Raw genomic sequence first — 26,872 nt, 5'->3', positions numbered from 1 at the left:
TCAGTTAAATGTCGGACTCTTGATCTCAGCTCAGTTCTTGATCTCAGGGTTGTGAGTTCAAGCCCCACGCTGGGCTCCACACTGGGCATTGAGCCTACTTTAAAAGAATAAAAACAAACGGTAAGACATAATAAGTGCTGGTGAGGATGTGGAGGAAAGGGAAACCTTCTGGCATGTGGCCAAATGGTGTGTGTAAACTGGTGCAGTCACTATGGAAAATAGTATGAAGGTTCCTGAAAAATAAAAATAAAAATAGAACTACTATATGATCCAGAAATCCCATCTCTAGGTATATATCCCAAATGAAATGAAATCAGAATCTTGGAGAAGTATCTGCACTCTCCACTTGGAGAGATATCTTAAAACTCCTAGAAGGTAACATAGAAGAATGTTCACATAACATTATTCATAACAGCCAAGATTTGGAAACAAACTGAAGTGTCCCATCTACAGATGAATGGATAAAGATGTGGTATATACAAACACACACAAAGAAGTATATTCAGCCATGAGAAATGGGAAATCCTGCCATTTGCGACAACAAAGGATGGACCTTGAGGGGATGGGTATACCATAAAAAATTATACAGTACCAACTTATATGTGAATCAAAAAAAAGCCAAACTCATAGAAACAGTTTACAGTGGTTGTCAAGGGTGGGGGTGGGAGGAATGGGGAGATGTGGGTAAAGGGTACAAACTTCCAGTTATGAGATGAACAAGTTCTGGGGAAATCTAATGTACAGCATGGTAACAACAGTGTTAATAATACTGTATCATTTATCTGAAAGGTTGCTGAGAGTGGATCTTAAAGGCTCTTACCACAAAACAAAGTGGTAATTATGTGAGATGATGGAGGTGTTAACTAACCCTATTATGGTAATCATTCTGTAATGTATAGGGGTACCAAATCAACAGGTTGTACACCTTAAATTTACATAAGGTTGCATATCAATTATATCTCAGTGTACCTGGAAAAAAGCTAATAAATAAGTAAAATTTATATGGGGAGACAAAAGAGCTAGAATAGCCAACACACAATTTTGAGAACAAAGTTGGAGTACTGACCCTACCCAACTTCAAGACTCACCACAAAGCTACAGTAATCAAGTCAGTGTGATACTGGCAAAAGAACAGAAATATAGATCAAAAGAACAGAATAGAGAGTCCAGAAATAGGCCCACATAAATATACGCAATTGATCTTTGACAAGGGAGCAAAAGCAATACAATGGAGCAAGAAAAATCTTTTCAACAAATGGTACTAGAACACATAGACATCCATGTGCAAAAAAAAAAAAAAAAAAAGAATCTAAACAAAGACCTTACATCCTTCACAACAATTAACTTAAAATTTACTACAGACCTACTTAAATGTAAAACCCAAAACTATGAAACTCCTAGAAGGTAACAAAAAAGAAAATCTAGGTGACCTTGGGTTTGGCAATGACTTTTTAGATATATTAAAGACGTAATCCATCAAAGACTTAGTAAATTGGACTTCATTAAAATTAAAAATTTCTAAAAAGAAATTTAATTAAAAATTTCTGCCCTGCAAAGACACCATCAAGCAAATGAAAAGACAAGACACAGAATGGGAGAAAATACTTGCAAAGCATACCTGATAAAGATTATTATCCAAAAAAATATAAAGAGCTCTTAAAACTCAACAATAAGAAAACAAACAATCCAATTAAAAATGGGCCAAAGAGGGCCGGCGTCTGCCGCACCCAAGAGTTGGGGATGTCTTACAAACCCATCGCCCCCGCCCCTAACAGCACCCCCGGCTCCAGCACCCCTGGGCCCAGCACCCCAGTACCAACAGCCGGAAGTGTCCCATCGCCATTCGGCTCGGTGCCAGGAGCCACTGCCCCTTTCAGACCCCTGTTTAACGACTTTGGACCGCCCTCCATGGGCTATGTGCAGGCAATGAAGCCACCCGGAGCCCAGGGCTCCCAGAGCACCTACATGGACCTGCTGTCGGTCATAGAGGAGATGGGCAAAGAGATCCAGCCTACCTATGCTGGCAGCAAGAGCGCCATGAAGAGCCTGAAGAGAGGCATCATCCATGCCCGGGCCCTAGTGAGAGAGTGCCTAGCAGAGACAGAGTGGAACGCCCGCACGTAACAGGACTCAACTCCGCCACCGAGTCTGGACTTTTCCGGGCCACTGCAGAGCACCTGTTTCTCCCTGGCCTTCACCCCGAGATGCACTTCCCAACCTGGGCTTCCTGTCCTGTGTCCCTTGGTGGGTGCCCTCCAGGAACCAGGGGGGCTCTCACTTCAGTCAACAGCACTGACTGGGACTCTTTCGAGAGTTAGTAGCGAGGTCGCTGTGAGTCCCACCCATGACCTGCCAACAGTGTTGATCCAACTGGAGCTTGCTCCTTTCTGTGACCCCCACACTCAGCACTTACCCAGGACTTTTCACCACTTTTCCCAGACTCCTCCCCTAGCAGGGCCTCCAAAGGTCTGTCACCTCCCTGCCTTGTCTCCTGGGCCATAGTGACTCTTTTTTCAGTGTCTTTTGCTAAATATGCCCTTTTTGTATAAAAGATAATTAGGAGTTGTTCCCTCTCAAAAAAAAAAAAAGGGGCCAAAGACCTTACAGACACCTCATCAAACAAGATACACAGAAAATAAGCATATGAAAATATGCTCCACATCATATGTCATCAGGGAATGCAATTTAAAACAAGTTATCATAGGGGCGCCTGGGTGGCTCTGTCAGTTAAGCGTCTGCCTTCGGCTTAGGTCATGATCCCAGGGTCTTGGGATTGAGCCCCACATCGGGCTCCCTGCTCAGAGCCTGCTTCTCCCTCTCCCTCTGCCTCTCCCCCAGCTCATGCTCTCTCACACTCTCTCTCGCTCTCAAATAAAATCCTTAAAAAAATAATAAAAAATAAAATAAATAAAACAAGTTATCACATATACCTATTAAAATGGCCAAAATCCAGAACAATGACAACACCAAATGCTGATAAGGATATGGAGCAAGCAGAACTTTCATTCATCCATGATGAGAATGCAAAACGGTACAGCCACTTTGGGTTTCCAAACTATGTATAAATAAAAACTTGCATAAAAATGTTTATAGCAACTTTTACTCGTAATTGCCAAAACCTGGAAGCAACCAAGATGTCCTTCAGTAGGCTGAACAGATAAATTGTAGTACATCCAAACAATGGAATATTATTCAGAGCTTAAAACAAATGAACTATCAAGATAGGAAAGGACATGGAGAAACCGTAAATGAGTATTACTACGTGAAAAAAGCCAATCTGAAAAGGGCATATAATGTATGATTCCAATTACTATATGATATTCTTGAAAAAGCAGACTAATGGAGACAGTAAAAAGATCACTGATTGCCTGGGATTAGAAGGGAGGAATGAATAGGTGAAGCACAGAGGATTTTTAGGGCAGCGGAACTACTGTGTATGAAACTATAATGGTGTATAGCTGTCATTACACATGTCAAAACCCAGAGAAAGTACAATGACAAAAGTTAACCCTAAACTATGGAAACTAGTAAACTATAGACTCTGGGTGATAATGATGAGTCAATGTAGGTTCATCAACTATAACAAATAAACTACCCCAGTGGGGGATGTTGATACTGTGGGAGGTCATGCATGTGTAGGGATAGAGAGTATATGGGAAATCTCCATACCTTCCACTCGGTTTTGCTGTGAAATTAAAACTACTCTTAAAAGTCTACTTAAAAAAGGGGGCGCCTGGATGGCTCAGTTGTTAAGCATCTGCCTTCGGTCAGGTCATGATCCCAGAGTTCTGGGATCGAGTCCTCGGATCGAGCCCTGCATTGGGCTCCCTGCTCAGCGGGGAGTCTGCTTCTCCCTCTACCCCTCCCCCGCTTGTGTTCCCTCTCTTGCACGCGCTCTGTCAAATAAATAAATAAAATCTTTTTTAAAAAATTTAAAAATTTTAAAAATTAAAAAGGGGTGCCTGGGTGGCTCAATTAAGCATCTGCCTTCGGCTCGGGTCATGATCCCAGGGTCCTGGGATCAAGCTCCGCATCACATCAAGCTCCCTGCCCAGAAGGGAGCTTCCTTCTCCGTCTCCCTCTGTAGCTCCCCATGCTTGTGTTCTCTATCTCTCTCTCTTGCTCGCTCTCAAATAAGTAAAATCTTTTAAAAAAACAAAACAAAACAAAACAAATCTTTAAAAAAACAAAATAGGGGCGCCTGGGTGGCTCAGTCGGTTAAGCGGCTGCCTTCGGCTCGGGTCATGATTCCAGGGTCCTGGGATCGAGCCCCATTGTTGGGCTCCCTGCTCAGCGGGGAGTCTGCTTCTCCCTCTGCCTCTGCCTCTCACCCTGCTTGTGCTCTCTCTCTGTCAAATAAAGAAATAAAATCTTTAAAAAAATAAAATAAAAGTCTATTTAAGAAAAAGGAAGAAATCCATTAATCTCAATATGTTAGCTCAAACACAGTTTTGGTCCAACAACAGTATAGCACAGTCACTAAAGTTCAGGCTGTAGAACAGGGCTCTACAAACTATGATCCTCGGGCTAAACACTTGCTCCTGTTTTTGAAAACAAAGTTTTATTAGAACACAGTCACACCTATTAATTTACGTAACATCTGTGGCTTTCGTACTCCAAAGGGAGAGTTGAGTAGTTATGACAGATCATATGGCCTACAAAGCCTAAAATAATTACTATCCCCAGCCCTTTGCTGAAAACAACCTGCTCTAGAACAAGTGATTCTCAACCCTGAGAGGATATCAACACCTCCTGGTGAGCTTTTTAAAAAAAATCCAGAGGCCTGGACTTGATCTAATCCTCATTTCCCCTTAAAAAAAAGATTATAATTTCATTGGTCTGGGGTTAAGGCCATTAGCTATTACTACATCAGTATAAAAAATGTGTACAAAACAGCAAAATATACAAGATAAAAGTCAGGGTAACCGTTAACATAAAGATAGAGCCAGGACATTACTACACAGACCACAGAGACCACACAGTCCTAGTCAATAAATTGGAGCCATAAGTTTGGCTCTGATCTCTATGAAACCACAAGATAAAGAGACAAGATCATTATATGATTTATAGTATTCATGAAGTCAAAACATCTTGGTGGAAGCAAATTTTCTAGGACTTCTGTCTGATTGTAAAAGGAATGTTTTATTGCAATTCTTCTCAGTGATACAAATATATTATTTACTCTTTCTCTCACCTTAAACCATCTCACCTCTTCACTCAAAACCAAAGTAAAACAAAAACCCAGACAGTAGAAGGATTTTCATATAGATAGTACCATGCTGCGTTTCTTCCTTTCTTCGTGTGTGTGTGTGTGTGTGTGTGTTTTGGGTGGGCAGAAGTGAGGAATAAGGATGAGTGGAAGATGCGCAAGTGAATTGGAAGTAAGTGGCTTTATGTTCCACAAGATACTAATAAACACTAATAATAAATCCACTAATGCAAGCAGTCCTGAGTCATGACACTTAGTTCATACAAAAACGATTTATTTATTTTTTTTAAAGATTTTATTTATTTATTTGAGAGAGAGAGAATGAGAGAGCACATGAGAGGGGGGAGGGTCAGAGGGAGAAGCAGGCTCCCCACCGAGCAGGGAGCCCGATGCGGGACTCGATCCTGGGACTCCAGGATCATGACCTGAGCCGAAGGCAGTCGCTTAACCAACTGAGCCACCCAGGCGCCCCAAAAATGATTTATTTAGACCTATAAATCAATTCTCTTGCATTTACCCACTTATTCATTGGTATCTGTTGATTACGCCAAATGTGTCTAGACAAAGCAACAGAATACCTGTCAGGACACAGCAAAAGCACAATTTCACCTTATCAGTGTTAAATTTAAAACATGGTTTCTTAGGGCGCCTGGGTGGCTCAGTCGTTAAGCGTCGGCCTTCGGCTAAGGTCATGATCCCGGAGCCCTGGGATCGAGCCCTATACCGGGCTCCCCACTCCCCTCTGCCTCATGCTCCCCCTACTTGTGGTCACTCTGTCAAATAAATTTAAAAATCTTAAAAAAAAAAGCGTTTAAAAAAAATGGTTTCTCTGTTTTCAAATGTGGGAAACACTGAACTGTTTATCTACAGTTTAATGGCAGCAGTCTGCCTGGTTTTGGGGGTTTTTTTCATGTGTTTGTGTGTGTGTCTACCCATTTTTTGACTGAGCTCTCATCTCCTCCACTACTCTCCTTACATCTGACATTTCAAAAGCAAACTACTTGTAGCTCTCTCAAATATGAACTGGTACACATGCTGTTCCTACTACCTACCTCCCTTGCCTCCCAACCTCCCTTGCCCCTTAACTCCTTAAATTCATGACTCAGCTAAACTCAGTCTTTATGAGAAATCTTCCCTGAAATCCCTAAACACTGAACTGTTCCTTAGAAGTCTCTCTAAAAGTTTCTTTTTAAAAAGAACAATTCTCGGGCGCCTGGGTGGCTCAGTTGGTTAAGCGACTGCCTTCGGCTCAGGTCATGATCCTGGAGTCCCTGGATCGAGTCCCACATTGGGCTCCCTGCTCGGCAGGGAGTCTGCTTCTCCCTCTGACCCTCCCCCCTCTCATGTGCTCTCTCTCATTCTCTCTCTCTCAAATAAATAAATAAAATCTTTAAAAAAAAAAAAAGAACAACTCTCGGGGCGCCTGGGTGGCTCAGTCGTTAAGCAGCTACCTTCAGCTCGGGCCATGATCCCAGGGTCCTGGGATCAAGCCCCGCATCGGGCTCCCTGCTCGGCGGAGAGCCTGCTTCTCCCTCTCCCTCTGTCTGCTGCTCTGCCTACTTGTGCTCTCTCTCTCTGTGTTAAACAAATAAATAAAAATCTTTAAAAAAAAAATTTTTTTTCAAAAAATAAAAAGAATTCTCAATCCACATATAAGTCACACATGTTTTAGAAGTACTTACAAAAAGATTTTATGTGCCTAAAAATGTCAACATCTATAATACAAAACATTATGACAGAATATCAAAATTAACATTAGAAGGAAAAACTTGCACCTCAACCTCATGTCCTCATACTATATAGCCAGAGACCTTGGAGTCCCTTTCCTCTCTTTCCTCCCTCTCCCAGATTCTGCCCACACAGCCAGCTAACAGTCAAGCCTTATTCCTATTTTCCAACCCACTGCTCTGCCAATCAATTCAACTGTGGAGGAGTAAAACCTGGGAAGTGTCAGAACCAATTGTGTACTAACGGTTGAAAAGAGAGGGTCTATAGATTCACTTCTGTGACTGCAAATTACCTTCTGTAGGCATATTAGCTTTATGCTGGAGAATGGCTATAGGTAAAATAAGTCATCTGAGTTCTCCCTTGCCCTATCTACCCATATCCCCTTCACCAAGGTTTCCTGATACTTGCATTTATTCCTTCCTTTTCAATCATAACTGTAGCTATCTAAATTCAAGAAATATTCTTTGCATCTGGACAAATACAAGTCCTCTAAGTAGTCATTGGGCATCCAGTCTGTCTCTTCACTAATCCATCCTGTACCAATGCCAGATCAATCTTCCCAAACCACTTCAACCTTTGAGTAAAAAGTGGAAGGATACAAAACAAACTTGACAACAGTTTGGGGAAGGCAATGAGTAGGAACGTGGATAGCAGAAGAAGAAAGGGCAATTTTAGGTTTTGCCTTTAATGCAAAAGTATTATTTGAATCTTTTAGAGGAATGTATTAAATATCTAGATGCTCTTAAAAAAAAAAATACTGCTTGATACTTTTTATTTCCACAAGCAAAATTCTACTGACTGCCAAAACTAAAATTGAAAACCTTTCAAAAATAACAATTATTTTCTTCCATACAGAATATTTCCTCATTTAAATATCAGTACTATAGATCATTTTTCTCCTCCCTAAATTTAAGGCTTTATAATCTATTAGTCAATCATTTTTACATAACGATATCACATATAATAGACATCACAACATGACATCACAGTACTTTGGAATAGTCCTTCATAGAGTAGACAGTAAATACTTGTTGAATATCAAATTAACTATTTGTTGAACTACTTCTAACATCACTATAGCCTCAAACACTCGTTTTTCTAAAAAAGAAAAGGAGCCACAGCCCATCATATTGATTCCAGGCACTAGAGATTTTAGATAATTTACCACCACTTGCTACCATCAATTCTAAACTAGCCTCCCCGCAATCTCTTCTTGAGCGCCTTCCAATCCATACACAAGCCTCCTTCCAATCTGTTCTCTACTCTTAACATGAGTAATCTTTTTTAAAAGTAAAAATGATAATGTCATCCCACTGCTTAAAACTTTCAGTGTCTTCTCATCAGCCTCATAAAAAAGACCAACATCCTTAACACAGCCTATAAAGCTTTATTTGATCTCATCCTTACCTAACTCCTCAAAGGTCACTCTCCCCTCTTTGCTCACTATACTCTAGAGTACACAGGTCTTTATCTTGTTCAAAATCACTCTGCTCTCACTCACCTTTGGGCCTCTAGATATAATGTTTCTGTTCCCTCTGGTAAGCACATTGTTTTTCCTTCCCTCAAAACTTCTTGGTTAACATATATTCACTCTTCAGATCTCAACTCCAACATTACTTCTTTGACACACTAGGCTAGGTGGGGGCACCTTACATACATTCTCGGGTCAACATGTACTTCCCTAGATAAAGTTTATTAAATAAATGTGATTTATTTGATTGGGGGGGGAAGCAAAGATGATCTTAAAGAAGAGATTATATCTTATTCACATAACACACTCTAGAATGTAATAAGCAGTAAAAAGTTGTTGAATAACGAAACAGGTGACAAATGAATATATTCTGTCATACTGTGAACTACGTTACATACAGTTACACATATTTCATTTTACTGAACATTTCTCTTAGAACTTGGGATCCTGGGAGCGCCTGGGTAGCTCAGTCATTAAGCGTCTGCCTTCAGCTCAGGTCATGGTTCCAGGGTCCTGGGATCAGCGGGAAGCCTGCTTTTCCCTCTCTCACTCCCCCTGCTTGTGGAACACGATCTCTAGCTCGCTGTGTCTCTCTCTGTCAAATAAATAAAATCTTTAAAAAAAAAAAATGTTCTTGAAGAAAGAGAGAAAAATACTAACTTCACTAAATCTTTGCCCTTAGGATGACTTATAATATTCTATGTGACAAAATGGGGAGTAAACATAAAATATTTCACATTCTAAGTAGGATGGTTGCCTTTAGGAGAAAAAGCATTTGTGCAATTTATCTGCAAGCTGAAAAAGCCACTTTTCCACAGAACTTCAAAAAATGACTTCAAAAACGAGTTCATTATTACTTCAAAAAACAACTAACAAACTACGGTTATTAAGATGAGCCTATCACTTCAAGGAAAATCATTGGTAATATTTGTTGCCAATGCAAAATTCAAGCTTTCAAGCAAAAGTTAGAATTTTTGAAAACCTGTATCCATCAACATGATCTTGAAAGCTCTTCCCTACTTTTCCAAATGACCTATACAACAATTTCTACTGTAACAGAGTACAAAATGTTTACCGGTATGATTTCAGAGTCCACACTGCAACCAACCTTTAGGAAACTCTTATGTGCCAAGTTCTGATGAAATACCAACAAAAATTATCCACAGGGGCGCCTGGGTGGCTCAGTCGTTGAGCGTCTGCCTTTGGCTCAGGTCATGATCCCAACGTCCTCGAATGGAGCACCGCATCCGGCTCCATGCTCCGCGGGAAGCCTGCTTCTCCCTCTCCCCTCCCCCTGCTTGTGTACCCTCTTTCGCTGTGTCTCTCTCTGTCAAATAAATAAATAAAATCTCTTAAAAAAAAAAAAAGGGGGCGCCTGGGTGGCTCAGTCGGTTAAGCGACTGCCTTCGGCTCAGGTCATGATCCTGGAGTCCCTGGATCGAGTCCCGCATCGGGCTCCCTGCTCGGCAGGGAGTCTGCTTCTCCCTCTGGCCCTCCCCCCTCTCATGTGCTCTCTCTCATTCTCTCTCTCTCAAATAAATAAAATAAAATTTTAAAAAATCTTTAATAAAAAAAAAAAACTAAAAAAAAAAACCACAAAAATTATCCACAATTACATGCAAAAAATACTCCTCCCAAATCCAACTCCTCCTCCCAACTACACAACTGTATGAAGCCAAATTTTCTCATATACTTCATAAAATATCATAATAGATTGAATGCAGAAGCAGATGAGAATTTAGCTATTAGCTAGTCACTAAAGAGATTTGCAATCATGTAAAATAATGCCACTCTTCCTATTAAACAATTTTTTTTGTTTTGGAAAATTACGGTTATTTTCAAAAAATCTATTATTTACATTAAAATTATTAAACCCATTACATGTTATTTTAACTGAATTAATAAATATTTTAAACTTGGTCTTAATTTTGGGGGCACCTGGGTGGCTCAGTTGTTAAGCATCTGCCTTTGGCTCAGGTCATGATCCCAGAATCCTGGGATCGAGCCCCACATCGGGCTCCCTGTCTGCTTCTCCCTCTCCCGCTGCTTATGTTCCCTCTCTCACTGTCTCTCTGTCAAATAAATAAATAAAATCTTTTAAAAAATAAATAAACAAACTTGGTATTAATTTCTGATACAGTAAATATTGATGTAACTCACCTAAAGTTCTCTGAGGACCTCAATACTCAAGAGTATAGAGTCCTGAGACCATAAGTTTCAGTATTATTGATCTATATTGTAGAAAACTGATCAAGAGATAAAGAAAAAGACATTCTAACACATCCTCCCCTACATATTCTCTGTTCAGTAAGACTTGGAAAAAATTGATTTTAACAAAAAGGTTTTAAGAATGTTTAAGAGGAGGGCGCCTGGGTGGCTCAGATGGTTGGGAGTCTGCCTTCGGCACAGGTCATGATCTCCAGCTCCTCGGATCAAGCCCCCTGTCAGGCTCCCAGCTCAGCGGGGAGTCTGCTTCTCCCTCTCCTTCTGCCTCTCTCCCTGCTTGTGCTCTGTCTCTCTCTCTCTCTCTCAAATGAATAAATAAAATCTTTAAAAAGTAAAAAAATTTTTTTAAAGAATGTTTAAGAGGAATCACAGTTCATAACAACTGGAATTAAATCATTTCCTCAACAATCTGTTTATTCAGTGTTTTGATATCTTAATTATAACAAAGTAAACACTTAAACATAACATCTGCTAACAACACAACGGAAGGAACAGGTATAAGTAAATCAGAGATTTGTTTTTTTGTTCTGGAGAAAACTGAAGAACTCAGAAACTAATGAAAAACACCAGAATTGTCAGGCTGGAAGTCAAATACACAGGAACAAACTTTACTAAAAATCAGAATTGTCAATCTGGGGATTAGGAGTGTACTTGTCATCATGAGTATCTGGTGATGCATAGAACTGTTGAATCACTATATTGTACACCTGAAACTAATATAACACTGTGTATTAAATAACTGGAATTAAAACTTAAGAATTTTTTTTAAAAATAGGGGCGCCTGGGGCGCCTGGGTGGCTCAGTTGGTTAAGCGACTGCCTTCGGCTCAGGTCATGATCCTGGAGTCCCAGGATCGAGTCCCGCATCGGGCTCCCTGCTCGGCAGGGAGTCTGCTTCTCCCTCTGACCCTCCTCCCTCTCATGCTCTCTGTCTCTCATTCTCTCTCTCTCAAATAAATAAATAAAATCTTTAAAAATAAAATGAAATAAAATAAAAATAAAAATAAAAATAGGGGCGCCTGGGTAGCTTGGTTGGTTAGAGCGTCTGCCTTCGGCTCCGGTCATGATTTCCAGGTTCTGGGATACAACCACACGTCAGGCTTCCTGCTTAATGGGGAGTCTGCTTCTCCCTCTCCATCTGCCCCTCCCTCCCACTCATACACGCACAAAATCTCAAATTCTTTAAAAAAAATTTTTTAAGAAAAATAAAGAATTGTCACTGGACATAAGCTAGTTCAAAACAGAAGGTAAAAGACAGTTAAATGCTGGTTACAATAAAACTAATTCATGATGGAATGAGGACTAGAACCAAGCTTCCAGACTTCTTTTTTTTTTTTTTAATTTTATTTATTTGACAGAGAGACAGAGAGAGAGGGAACACAAGCAGGGGGAGTGGGAGAGGGAGAAGCAGGCTTCCAGCTGAGCCGGGAGCCCGATGCGGGGCTCGATCCCAGGACACTGGGATCATGACCTGAGTTGAAGGCAGACGCTTAACCGCCTGAGCCACCCAGGCGCCCCCAAGCTTCCAGACTTCTTTACACTTTATGAGAATTTATGTGCCAGGTATTGAGCAGGTAGTGGAGCTACAGAAATAAACAAGAAAAACCTGGTCCTGCTTTCTTGGAGATTGGCATCAAGCGTCAAACAGGTGCAATGAGTGCTACAGAGGCTATAGGATTCTATGTGAGCATTTAACAGGGTATAAACTGAGGTCTCTAAGGAAGTAACCTCCTTATAAGTGTCATCTACCAACATCCATCACACTGGAGGGACTCTTAACATCTGGCTCACTAATTCACCACTATTCATACCATTTTTCTTAGGGATGTCAACATACACTCAGATAATCCACCAAAAACCCTTGCCTCTCACTTGACCTCCTGAACTGAAACAATTTTTGTTCCATTTTTTTCTTCACCACAGTCAAAAACTCCCATGATCACAAGTAATTACATCAATTTCAAAAATCTAGATTTCAAAAATCCCACATTCTAAACACACAACTTCCATCTCTACAGTTTACTTACTCTAGTACTTCAATTCCAACTATCCTTTCATACCACAGCACTTCCCACTCATTAATCCTCCCAGTTTTTCACTACCCATGTCCCAACTAAGATGTGCTGTTAAGTATAAAATACATCAGATTCCAAATACTTAGTACAAAAAAAAAAAAAAAAAGTAAAAGATCCCTTTAATTAACTATGCTGGTTGCTTACTGAAATAATTATTTTGGATGCACTAGGTCATTATAATTAATTTCAACCTGTTTCTTCACACTTATTTAATGTGGCTATTAGAAAATTTTAAAATTACGTATGTGCCTCACATTATATTTCTGTGAGACAGTGCTTATCTATTCTGTGATGACTCCTAAACATTGATCACCAACTCTGACTCTTTCCTAAGCTCCAGAATGACCATCTGGCCTATTTGGTTGTCTAACTGGTATCTCATACTTAACAACCAGTACTCTTGATTATCCTCCCACACATGCACTACCATCCACTGACACACTTAGAAAAAAATTTGAACTAGAAGTCATCCTTAGATTCCTTTCTTTCCTTCATACCCCATATCCAATCCACCAGTAAGTCCAGTCCAGCTCTGCCTTAAAAATATCCAAGCTCTCCCCCCTTAATTCCCCACCCCACACTAAAGTATAAGCAATTCTCATTTCCTGCCTGGACTACCAGGATACCCTCCCTGCTGGTTGATTCTGCTCTTGCCTTCCCTTCAGTATGTTTTCCACTCAGTAGCCTGAATGATTCTTTTAAAAGGTAAATCAAGTACTCTAATGATACCCCAACACACTTGAATAAAATCAAACCACTTTTCAAGGCCTTCAAGGCCCTACATAATCTGGCTCCTGACAATCTCTGACCTTTCTCCTACCAGTTTCCCTCTCACTAACTATCCTCTAGCCACATTACCCTTAGAAAGATTTTTCCCATCTTTCCTTTTCCACAGATCTTCACATGGAAGATGTCATATCTACCTTCCACATCTCAGCTCTAATGTCACCTCCACATAGTACCACTCCCTAACTTCCTTAAAGAAGTCATCCTTCCAATTCAAATTTTCTGTATCATCACGCCATTTAAGTATCTTTCTGGTGTTTTTTTTTTTTTAACCAGGTCAGAGTAATATTAGGTTTATTTGCTCTGTTGTATTTAATATTTTTAGTATAATTGACACACAATGTTACAGTAGTTTCAGGTGTACAACAGTGATTCCAGAGAAGTCTACACATTATGCTACGCTCACCACAAGTGTAGCTACCATCTGTCACCATACTATTACAGTATCATTAACTATATTCCCTATGCTGTGCCTTTTATTCCTATGATTTATTCATTCCATAACTGGAAGCCTGTATCTCCCACTCCCCTTCGTCCATTTTGCCCACACTCCCTTCCCTCTGGCAACCATCACTTTGTTCTATGTATTTACAAGTCTGATTCTACTTTTTGTTTACTCATTTGTTTTGTTTTTTAGATTCCACGAGTTAAATCCTATGGTATTTGTCTTTCTTGGTCTGATTTATTTCACTTAGCATTATACCCTCTAGGTTCATCCATGTTATCACAAATGGCAAATTCTCGTCCTTTTCATGGCTAAATAATATTCCTGTGTGTGTGTGTGTGTGTGTGTGTGTGTGTGTGTGTGTGTGTCTACCACATCTTCCTTATCCATACATCTATCGATGGCCATTTTGATTGCTTCCATATCTTGGCTATTGTAAATAATGCTGCAATAAACACAGGAGTGCATATATCTTTTCAAATTAGTGTTTTCATTTTCTTTGGGTAAATACCCAGAAGTGAAATTATTGGATCATATAGTATTTCTTTCTTTTTAACTTTTTTTTTTAAGATTTTATTTATTTGAGAGAGACACAGCAAGAGAGGGGACACAAGCAGGGGGAGTGGGAGAAGCAGGCTTCCCACTGAGCAGGGAGCCCGATGCGGGGCTCGATCCCAGGACCCTGGGATCATGACCTGAGCCAAAGGCAGATGCTTAACGACTGAGCCACCCAGGCACCCCTGGATCATATAGTATTTCTAATTTTTTGAGGAAGTTACATACTGTTTTCCACAGTGGCTGTACCAATTTACATTCCCACCAAGAGTGCACACAGGGTTCCTTTTTCTCCACATCCTCACCAACATTTGTTATTTCTTGCCTTTTGTGATTCAAACCATTCTGACAAGTATAGGTGATATCATTGTGGTTTTGATTTGCACTTCCCTGATGATTAGTAATGTTGAGCATCTTTCCATGTGTCTGTTGGCCATCTGCACAACTTCTTCAGAAAAATATCAATTCAGGTCCTCTGCCCATTTTTTAATCACTTTGTTTTCCCATTTAATTTTCCAAACAGCACTTCTCCCTATCTAAACAGTCTCATTTTTTGGTGTTTATTGTCTGTCTCCTCATCCCTATAATGAAAACTTCCTAAGGGTAGGTACTTGGCCTTACTATAGTATCTCTGGGACCTAAGACTACCTGACACATGGTAGGTACTCAAAGAATTTTTTATCAAGTGAAGAATAAATACGTACAGTAATTTTCTCTGAACTACAAGACCTGACAAATGGTAATATTCAGACTGAGAAACAAGTTTTCTAGTGAGAGAACGACAGTTGAGAAGGCAGGAAAGAATGAAATTTCAAAAACTGAAAGACCAAAATAACTGGTTAAGATGAGGGTAATGGGATGAACGCAGCAAGACTAGAAAAATAGGAGCTATGCTATAAAGGGCCTCTTAGGTATTACTGTGAGACCGTATACTTATGGGGAATTACTGAAAGATTTTTAAGCAGGGAGTGACATGATCAGATTTCTCTTTTGAAAATACCACTTGAACCACAGTATAGATAATGGGAATGTGATCAGGGGAAGGTATGTGGTGATGTAAAGACAATTAGAAGCTATAGCAGTTGTCTAAGCTTTACACTGGGATGGTATAGATGGAATAGGCCAATTGAAGAGATACTTACAAATCAACAGGACCTGTTACAGACGAACTGGGAGGAGAGGACAAAGACAAAGAGGAATAATGGAGTCAAGAATGATGCCTAGGTTTCTAATAAATGAGTGAATGGACAGTAGTAAAGGAGACTGGGGAAAGGTGATGAATTCAGTTTCTAGCATCTTAAGTCTGAGGCACCTATGATTCAAACAAGCAGAGGTATCATAGGCCATTTAATACTTAAAGATAGGGTGGGGAGTTGGATAAAATAAGTGAAGGGGAGTGGGAGCTATAGTCTTCAAGTTATGGAATGAATAAATCACAGGGTAAAAGGTACAAATAGGGAAGATAGTCAATGATACTGGAATAGCATTGTATGGTAACGGATGGTAACTACACTGTAGTGAGCATAGCATAATGTAGAGACTTCTCTGGAATCATCTGAAACTAATTTAACATCATGTATTAACTACACTCCAAAAAAAAAAAAAAAGAACACCTAGTACCTTAAAAAATAGTAAAGTTAAATTTAAAAAAAAAATATTTAAAAGTAAAGGAGAACAAGGGGCTAGAAAGTAACAGGGAAAGAAGGAAAGAATGCCATCACAAAAGCCAAAGGATTAGCTTTTCCAAAAAAGGGGAAATAATCAGTTGTGTGAAATGATGCTGAGAAGACAAGCAAAATGAGAACTAAACAGGGGGGTGCACATCTGGGTGGCTCAGTAGTCGGTTGAGTATCCAACTCTTAGTTTCAGCTCAAGTCATGATCTCAGGGTCATTGAGATCAAGCCCCACACTGGGCTTGGGACTCTCTCTCCCTCTGTCCCTCCCACTCGTGCACACACATGCTCTCTCCCTCTCTAAAATAAATAAATAAATCTTTAAAAATTATCTACCATTAAAAAAAGAGAACTAAGCAAAATTCAATGAATTTTGCAGCATGTAGATTACTGAACACAATTTCAGTGCAGCAGTGACGATGACAGACAAAACAGAACAGGTTAAAGAGTGAATGCAGGGGCGCCTGGGTGGCTCAGTCGTTAAGCATCTGCCTTCAGCTTGGGTCATGATCCTAGGGTCTGGGATCGAGCCCCACATTGGACTCCCTTCTCAATGGAAAGCGGGCTTCTCCCTCTCCCACTCCCCCTGCTTGTGTTCCCTCTCTCGCTGTGTCTCTGTCAAATAAATAAATAAAATCTTTTTTTTAAGATTTTTTTTTTTTATTTATTTATCTCAGAGAGAATGGGAGACAGAGAGCACGAGAGGGGGAGGATCAGAGGGAGAAGCAGACTCCCTGCCGAGAAAGGAGCCCGATGCGGGACTCAATCCCGGGACTCCAGGATCATGACCTGAGCCGAAGGCAGTCACTTAACCAACTGAGCCACCCAGGCGCCCTAAATAAATAAAATCTTTAAAAAAAAAAAAAAAGAGTGAATGCAAAGTGAGGGATGGAGAAAGATGCAGACAATAATTTTAATAAAACTCTTAAGCAACACAGGTAAAAGAGGTCAGTTACTACATGGCTCTATGAAGTCAAAGGTAATTTTCTCATATGGGAAAGACTTGAGATGTTTTGATTCCAACTGCACAAATTCAACAGAGAAGGAAAGATATAAGAAGTGTAAGCCTTCTAAAAAGGTAAGAGAAAATGGCACTCAGAGCAAAGATAAGGACTGACCTTAGCTAGGAGGAAGGACATCTCTCCTCCATTACAAGAAGGAAGTAGAACAGGTTGGATAAGGATGCTAGTAGGCTTGGAGATGTAGTGGTAAGAAATTATATGTCATATAATGAGGACCATTTTCTCTATGGAATAAAAGATTAGAAAAGAGATTTTAAAAGGGAAGAGAAAATTTAAAACAGTTTATGGTGAGCAGAAGAATATACTGATGTGAAAAATACAGTGGGATTGCTGGGCTATGTTAAGGGCCCACTTCTGAGTAGTAACCATGATTTTTTTTTTTTTAAAGATTTTATTTATTTATTTGAGAGAGAATGAGAGACAGAGAGCACGAGAGGGAAGAGGGCAGAGGGAGAAGCAGACCCCCTGCTGAGCAGGGAGCCCGATGCGGGACTCGATCCCGGGACTCCAGGATCATGACCTGAGCCGAAGGCAGTCGCTTAACCAACTGAGCCACCCAGGCGCCCAGTAACCATGATTTTAAAATGGCACTCACAGGGGCACCTGAGTGCCCCTGTGAGTGCCCCATATCATGATCTCGGGGTCATGAGATGGAGCCCCTCATCAGCTCTGCACTCAGCAGGGAGTCTGATTCTCTCTCTTCCCCTCTCCTCTGCCTCCCCCCATCATGCTCTCTCTAAAATAACTAAATCTTTAAAAAAAATAAAAAATAAAATGGCACTCATAAACCCTTTCCAGTACACAACTTTTTTAAATATGTATTTGTTATTGTCTTAGGTTGCTAATATTTGAACCAACAAGTATCTTTTTCCACATGACGCATTATATACATTTCCATGTTTACCTTTCTGGAAGACATTAATTCCCCATGGCACAAATAGAAAGGGTTCTCAAAAAGCACCATGTTTGGGGCACCTGGCTGGCTCAGTAAGATTCTTGATCTCAGTGTTGTGAGTTCAAGCCTCAGGCTGGGTGCAGAGATTACTTAAAAAAAAAATTTTAGGGGCACCTGGGTGGCTCAGTCAGTTAAGCGTCTGCCTTCGGCTCAGGTCATGATCCCAGGGTCCTGGGATCGAGCCCCACATCGGGCTCCCTGCTCGGTGGGAAGCCTGCTTCTCCCTCTCCCACTCCCCCTGCTGGTGTTCCCTCTCTCGCTTTGTTTCTCTCTGTCAAATAAATAAATAAAATCTTTAAAAAAAAAAATGCAATTTTATCACAGCATGTAGAAATTACTACTAGGAATTTAATAAAAAGCATTCAGGAAACATGTGACTTAAAGGTAAATTGAATTTTTTCAATATACATTGTCATTAGCACAGTATTTTTGTTCCCTTTAAGTTTCAAGGAGATAAAGAAAATTTGCTCTAATTAAAAGCAGCTGAGAATATCCAGAGGCACATCTTGCATACTATGCTTCATTTAAGCTCTGAATAAGAATTCACATTTGATTTAATAATTAGATAATCTCACACAAGTTTCAGAATGTTTTTAGTTTTTAAAATATACTATAAAAAAAGGGGGGCGGGCACCTGGGTGGCTCCATCGTTAAGCATCTCCCTTCGGCTCAAGTCCTGATCCCAGGGTCCTGGGATCAAGCCCCACATCGGGGGAGCAGCTTCTCCCTCTCCCACTCCCCCTGCTTGTGTTCCCCTATCGCTGTGCATCTCTCTGTCAAAAAAATAAAATCTTTTAAAAAATAAATAAATAAAAATAAAATAAAATACATTATGACAAATATTTTCTGCCTTAATATGAGTTTACCAACTATACAGCAAAAACTTTCAACACATTCTTTAAAGGCTGTACACAGAAGTGTTTTTTTAAAGATTTTAAGTAATCTCTATACCCAACATGGGGCTCAAACTCACAACCCCAAGATCAAGAGTCACAAGCTCCACCAACTTGTAACTGTCTAAGCCATGTATATTTCTAAAAAATTTAAAATTTGTGCAATTACCATATTTAATATTACTTTGGTAATCAGGGGGGAAATTAAGCTTATAAATAAAATGAAAAATTAGGGGCGCCTGGGTGGCTCAGTCATTAAGCATCTGCCTTCTGCTTGCGTCATGATACCAGGGTCCTGGGATCAAGTCACGCATCTGGCTCCCTGCTCCGCGGGGAGCCTGCTTCTCCCTCTCCCACTCCCACTGCTTGTGTTCCCTCTCACTGTGTCTCTCGCTGTCAAATAAATAAAATCTTTAAAAAATAAAATAGGGGTGCCTGGGTGGCTCAGTCGTTAAGCATCTGCCTTCGGCTCAGGTCATGTTCCCAGAGTCCTGGGATCGAGCCCCACATCAGGCTCCCTGCTCCGCGGGAAGCCTGCTTCTCCCTCTCCCACTCCCCCTGCTTATGTTCCCTCTCTCGCTGTGTCTCTCTCTGTCAAATAAATAAATAAAATCTTTAAAAATTTTAAAAAAATAAAAAATAAAATAAAATGAAAAATTAGGCTCTAAGTCTTATTTTCTATCAGCTTACAATGAAATTCTGAGTATACGTTCATGCCTGGAATTCCCTCATTACACTGCAATATAATGGTACTACAGTACAAACTTAAGTTATATATTTCACAACAAGAGTATTATAAACCACTCCTAGGTGTATATATGCCAAAGAACTGCAAAGAGGCACTCAAATAAATACCATACATGAATATTTATAGCAATACCATTCACAATAGCCAAAAGATAGAAACAACTCAAATGTCCATCAATGGATGACATACACTCAGTCATAAAAAGGGACTAAGTACTAACACATGCTATAAAATGCTATAAAATGAATGAATCTCAAAAATATTATACTTACTCTGAAGGGAAAGAAGCCAGAAACAATCGTATAATTCCACTTATATGAACTATATAGAATAGGTAAATTCAGAGAGAGAGCGAATTGGTGGATGCCAGGTACTAGGTGGGTAGGGATAGAGACAAACTGCTTAATGAGTACAAGGTTATTTTGAGGGGTCATAAAAATGTTTTGGAACTAGATCAAGGTGATGAATGCACAACACTGTAAACGTACTAAATACCATTGAATTATATACTTTAAAATGGTTGGTTTTATATTATATGAATTATACCTCAATAAAAAAATTCCACTTGGGAGCTCCCCTCTACTTGCTACGTGGAATGATCCCGAATTCATGAATTGCTTAATAAAGCCAATTAAATCCTCAAAAAAAAAAAAACTTCCATTACAAACCAAATAATATAGCTATATCTAATCAACCTGTGGCAGGAATCACTAACAAAATTAGCTATAAGTTAAAAATATGTTGGGACGCCTGGGTGGTTCAGTTGGTTAGATGTCTGCCTTCAGCTCAGGTCATGATCCCAGGATCCTGGGACTGAGTCCCACCACCAGCTCCTTGCTCAGCAGAAAGCCTGCTTCTCTGTCTGCCAGGCTACCTGTGCTCTCTCTGACAAATAAATAAAAAATTTTTTTTTAAAACTAAAAATATGTTAACTGTAAATATATATATATATTAATTATTTTAAAGGTCTTTACTTTCTGTCACAAGTAAATTATAGTAACATTCATTATCTTTTTTCTCTACATATAAAAGTTATGCAATGGATTTAATAATAAGCCTTTATCTTTTAGTGGAATATACTAAAATATTTATGGATAAAATGATATGTAAAAGATAGGCTTTTTTTTTTTTTTTAAGGATTTTATTTATTTGACAGAGAGAGACACAGCGAGAGAGGGAACACAAGCAGGGGGAGTGCGAGAGGGAGAAGCAGGCCTCCTGCCGAGCAGGGAGCCCAATGCAGGGCTCGATCCCAGGACCCTGGGATCATGACCTGAGCCGAAGGCAGACGCCCAACGACTGAGCCACCCAGGCGCCCCAAAGATAGACTTTTTAATAATAGTAGGGAGATTTAAGAGGAATATAGATAAAAGGAGACTCACCATGAGTTAATAATTGTTAAAGGTGGGTGATGAACATTTGAGGTTTCATTATATATTCTCTCCATTTCTGAATGTTTAAAATTTTCCATAACTTTTTAATTATTGTGTTAATTATTGGTAAAATAAGATTTAAAATTAGTTTCTTTATACATTAAGTTATATTTGAAATAATCCTACCAATATTCCTTAATCAACATAAATCACAATTCTGCCAACATTTGAAGTTGCTAAAGCTCAGACACATACCAAAATTAGAATCTATTTGGGGCGTCCGGGTGGCTCAGTCGTTAAGCATCTGCCTTCGGCTCAGGTCATGATCCCAGGGTCCTGGGATCAAGCCCCGCATCGGCCTCCCTGCTCTGCAGGAAGCCTGCTTCTCCCCCTCTCCCACTCCCCCTGCTTGTGTTCCTGCTCTCACTCTCTATCAAATAAATAAATAAAATCTTTAAAAAAAAAATTAGAATCGGGGCGCCTGGGTGGCTCAGTTGGTTAAGCGACTGCCTTCGGCTCAGGTCATGATCCTGGAGTCCCGGGATCGAGTCCCGCATCGGGCTCCCTGCTCAGCGGGGAGTCTGCTTCTCCCTGCGACCCTCCCCCCTCTCATGTGCTCTCTCTCTCTCATTCTCTCTCTCAAATAAATAAATAAAATCTTTAAAAAAAAAAATTAGAATCTGTTTGATAACAAATACATATTATCTTTCTAAGGATGTTTTATTTTGCTTTCAGATTTTCTTCACAAACTTCAATTTACTACAAACTATTTCTAAGAAAACTTCATTTTGTAAATAGAGAAAATTAGTAGATCCAAAGTTGACTGTACTTATTTCAGTTGACACAGAGTGGTAACACTAAAAAACTTGAATAGAAAATTTCAAGTCTCCTTTCTAAGGAATTAATGTTTACTGTTAAAATGATCAGATCAGCTATTTCCTTTAAAAATGAAATCCAGGGGCACCTGGGTGGCTCAGTCGGTTAAGCGTCCTGCCTTTGGCTCAGGTCATGGTCCCAGGGTCCTAGGATCGAGCCCCGCATCAGGCTCCCTGCTCCGCGGGAAGCCTGCTTCCTCCCCCCCACACTCCCCCAGCTTGTGTTCCCTCTCTCGCTGTCTCTCTCCCTCTGTCAAATAAATAAAATCTTTTAAAAAATAAATAAAATAAAATAAAATAAAATAAAAATGAAATCCAGGGGTTCCTGGGTGGCTCGGTTGGTTAAGCTTCTGCCTTCAGCTCAAGTCACGATCCCAGGATCCGGAGATGGAGCCCCGCATCAGGCTCCCTGCTCAGCGGGGAGTCTGTCTTTCCCTCTCCATCTGCCTCTCCCCCAGCTCATGCTCTCTCTCACTCTCTCCTGCTCTCAATGAAATGAAATGAAATCCAGGGATGCCTGGGTGGTTGAGTCGGTTAAGCATTTGCCTTCAGCTCAGGTCATGATCCCAGAGTCCTGGGATTAAGTACAGCATTGGGCTCCTTCCTCTTCCCCCTGTTCATGTTCACTATCTCTCTCTCTTTCTCTCAAATAAATAAAGTCTTTAAAAAAAACTTTAAATAAATAAAAATAAAATCCAATAATTACTATTTTCCAAATGTTTTATCTTCTCAATGCTCCAATTTTTTTTTTTTTTTAAGTAGACTCCATGCTGGGCTCCAACCCAGGGCTGGAAACTCATGACCCTGAGATCAAGACTTGAGCTGAGATCAAGAGTTGGCCGCTTACCGATTAAACCACCCAGGCACCCCTTAATGCTGTAATTTTTTTTAAATCCCTTATTTTTTGATAGAGTGTCTTAATAAATAATTAGGGACTAAAAAATTTCTAGTTCTGGGGTTTGACTATTATTTCTTCTAAAATCAAACACTTCAATGGAGATCAAAATCGACACAAAAAGACATTAGAAAAACTATACAACTCCCCCAAAATTCAAACTTTTTTTTTTAAGTTTTTTTTTTCTTTTTTTTTTCCCCAGTAATCTCTACAGCCACGATGGGGCTCAAAGCCACGACTCAAAGCTCAAGAGCAAGATCAAGAGTCGCATGCTTTTCAGACTGACTGAGCCAGCCAGGCACTCTTCAGACTTTTTTAATAACCCTAAATTAGCATTTAACTATTACTTTAAACTTACTTTTCATACCAACATGGAATTTTTATGGAATTACATCTACATAATCTAATGTTTGATTCAACCTCTTCTCCTAATGTTAGTGCTCTTCCTTTCTGGCTAATATATTTCTGTCTGTTAACTCACAGATGGAATTCCTAGGACAAATTTCACTCAAGATAGATAAAAAGGGTTATTCTAAATTACTGAGATTAGGATGGATTGGAAATGGTAGGGTTATTCCAACCACAACCACAGATCAGACCGCCATTTGTTCAAATACCTTTCTTCCACTACAAGAAGTATTAGCATTCTTCAGCTCTCAGAACCAAATGGAGGAAGCAGAAGCACACAGAAGGAATTAAAAAGTGTCATCATCCTGAGGGACCAGGATGTACAAAAGACACAAGCATGCTAAAACTCAGGATCTAAACAGATCAGGACTAGATCAAAGCACCACAGGTAAAGTTTTTATTAGTATTAAAGTTACAAAAGGAAAAAGGAGAGGACATTAATTTTATTTATTAAGATTTTATTTATTTTGGGGCACCTGGGTGGCTCAGTCGTTAAGCATCTGCCTTCGGCTAGGGTTGGGATCTCAGGGTCCTGGAATTGAGCCCCGCATCAGGCTCCTTACTCAGGGGGGACCCTCATTCTCCCTCTCCCACTTCCCCTACTGTGTTCTCTCTCTCACTGTCTCTCTCTCTCTGTCAAATAAATAAATAAAATCTTTTTTTTTTTAAAGATTTTATTTATTTGACAGAGAGAGAGACACAGCGAGAGAGGGAACACAAGCAGGGGGAGTGGGAGAGGGAGAAGCAGGCTTCCCGCGGAGCAGGGAGCCCGATGCGGGGCTCGATCCCAGGACCCTGGGATCATGACCCGAGCCGAAGGCAGACACTTAATGACTGAGCCACCCAGGTGCCCCAATAAATAAACTCTCTAAAAAAAAAAAAAGATTTTATTTATTTTGATTGGGGAGGGTTAGAGGAGGGAGAGAGAATTTCAAGCAGATTTCACACTGAGCACAGAGCCCAACGCAGGGCTTCATCTCACCACCCTGAGATCATGACCTGAGTGGAAACCAAGAGTCAGACGCTTAACTGACTGAGCCACCCAGGCACTCCAGGACATTAGTTTTAATACAAATTTTCAAAAGACATACAGCCCTAAAAAATAATCCATATTCTTGAGAGTATTATTATTAAGAATTGATATAATAGGGCGCCTGGGTGGCTCAGTTGGTTAAGCGACTGCCTTCGGCTCAGGTCATGATCCTGGAGTCCCTGGATCGAGTCCCGCATCGGGCTCCCTGCTTGGCGGGGAGTCTGCTTCTCCCTCTGACCCTCCCCCCTCTCATGTGCTCTCTCTCATTCTCTCTCTCTCAAATAAATAAATAAAATCTTTAAAAAAAAAAAAAAAAAAAAGAATTGATATAATATTCTATCCTTATGAACGGACTTTTGTAAGACCTAATATGCAAGGTCAGATCCTATCTGCTTCACTGCAACATTAATAAACATGTTGTGGGGGCGCCTGGGTGGCTCAGTCGTTAAGCGTCTGCCTTCGGCTCAGGTCATGATCCCAGGGCCCTGGGATCAAGCCCCGCATCGGGCTCCCTGCTCGGCGGGAAGCCTGCTTCTCCCTCTCCCACTCCCCCTGTTTGTGTTCCCTCTCTCGCTGTGTCTCTGTCAAATAAATAAAATCTTTAAAAAAATAAAAATAAAAAATAAACAAACATGTTGTGACATGGTATAGATCAACTAACAACTAACTGAGGATCTGCCATAAAATTACCTAAAGCCCTGTTTTGAAAAAAATAAATAAAATTTAAAAATAAAGTCCTGGGGCACATGGCTCAGGTGGTTAAGCATCTGCCTTTGGCTTGGGTCGTGATGTCGGGGTCCTGGGATCAAGCCCCACATGGGGCTCCCTGCTCAAGAGGGTGTCTGCTTCTCTTTCTGCCTCTGCCCCTTCTCCCACTCATTCTCACTCAGTCTCTCTCAAATAAAATATTTTTTTAAAAAGCCCTGTATTTACTTTAAATATAATTGTCGTAACTTTAGTTTCACATGTACATCATTCAGTATGTGTATATACTGCAAAATGATCACCACAATAAATCTAGTTAACATCCATCACCACACAGTTGTAACTTTTTTTCTCTCCTATGGTGAAAATTTTTAAGATCCATTCTCTTAGCAACTTTCAAATGCACAATTCAGTATTAACTATAGTCACCACACTGTACATTACTAAAAGCCTATTTAATTCATTTAGATTTCCAACCTAGATCTTTAATTTCACAAGACCCTGCTATACTCAAAATGCAAAGTGCAATTCTAAGAATTACACCATTTCCAATCCATCCTAATCTCCTTAATCATTTTGACTGTCTTTACCTGAACCTAATTCGTGTGGAAATCAGAAGTAACCATATTATTTCAAGACTTTTTTGTTAACTTCTACTAATTTTGTTTAAAGATTTTATTTATTTATTTGAGAGAGAGAGCGCAAACACAAGCAGGTGGAGGGGCAGAGAGAGGGAGCAGTAGACTTCCCGCTGAGCAGGGAGCCCAATACGGGGCTCAATCTCAGGACCAGGAGATCATGACCTGTCCCAAAGGCAGAAGCTTAATCGACAGAACCACCCAGACGCCCCTGTTAACTTCCACTAACTATTCTACAAATTTTATCACAATTGCAAAGCTGAATCAGAATTTAAAAAACAGACAAGGATGCATAGAAAGGAAAAGGATCCACTAAGCTCAATGAAAAACTAGCCTGATCCCTATAATTCAGCACTTTGGTGATGAAGGCAAGCCCCCAAATTACAAACATACCTGTTCTTATATTTCCAACTTGGAACTCAGAAGAAACAATGATAAAATAGTTGTTAGGTTCCTAGACTTGCCCAACAAGAGTCTATTTATCCCATGACATTTTTTTTTTTTTTAAGATTTTATTTATTTATTTGACAGAGCGATAGAGAGCAGGAACACAAGCAGGGGTAGTGAGAGAGGGAGAAGCAGGCTTCCCACTGAGCAAGGAGCCCGATGAAGGACTCGATCCCAGGACCCCGGGGATCATGACCCGAGCTGAAGGCAGACGCTTAACGACTGAGCCACCCAGGCGTCTCTCCCATGACACTTCTGAATTAGTCTCTTGAGCTCTAGACTCATTCGAGTCTGGAGACAGTGTGATATGGTAAGACTGTAGCCTGTGGAGCCTCTCAGAGTTAGGCAGAAACCCTGACTGCCAATTACTAACTGTATAATCAAACAAAATTCATTTAACTTTTCTGACTTCTAATTTCCTCATCTGTGAGAATACTGCCTATCATGGAGAGTTTTTGTAAGGATTAAAGATAATACAAATCAATCAGCAAAGGCTATGACAGAGTAGGTACTCAATAAATAGAAGCGATTATAGTACCCTCTTCACACCAGCTTTTTATCCTCTATGCTGAGGTAAATACCCCAGTATTCATTAAAAGGAACTGAGGAGGGGCGCCTGGGTGGCTCAGTCGTTAAGCGTCTGCCTTTGGCTCAGGTCATGGTCCCAGGGTCCTGGGATCAAGCCCCACATCGGGCTCCCTGCTCTGCGGGA

At 40.2% G+C, this 26,872-nt stretch overlaps 2 protein-coding genes across 15 annotated transcripts in view; one reads left to right on the top strand and one right to left on the bottom strand.

The window, feature by feature from the left end:
• Positions 1-26,872, bottom strand: part of ABI1 (abl interactor 1) — a 137,808-nt gene that overhangs the window by 106,773 nt on the left and 4,163 nt on the right. Inside the window, exon 2 of one of the 14 annotated variants that reach the window (XM_044915519.1) lies at positions 19,421-19,427. The exons of the other annotated variants lie outside the window; for them this stretch is intronic. Coding sequence (XP_044771454.1) covers positions 19,421-19,427 — 7 coding nt within the window. The remainder of the gene's footprint in view (positions 1-19,420; positions 19,428-26,872) is intronic. 14 annotated transcript variants of the gene reach the window in all.
• LOC110577716 (cyclin-dependent kinase 2-associated protein 2-like) lies at positions 1,741-2,124 on the top strand. Its single transcript, XM_044915525.1, has one exon. The coding sequence runs from the start codon at positions 1,741-1,743 to the stop codon at positions 2,122-2,124; it is 384 nt and encodes a 127-aa protein (XP_044771460.1).

This window comes from Neomonachus schauinslandi, chromosome 5 (genome assembly GCF_002201575.2).
Source record: "Neomonachus schauinslandi chromosome 5, ASM220157v2, whole genome shotgun sequence".
Lineage (NCBI taxonomy): Eukaryota > Metazoa > Chordata > Mammalia > Carnivora > Phocidae > Neomonachus > Neomonachus schauinslandi.
Note: the sequence above shows the minus strand (reverse complement) of the source record. Positions and strands in the feature narration are given on the sequence as shown.

Coding starts and splice junctions, on each gene's coding strand:
- LOC110577716 (XM_044915525.1), top strand. CDS start 1,741: ATGTCTTACAAACCCATCGCCCCCGCCCCTAACAGCACCCCCGGCTCC.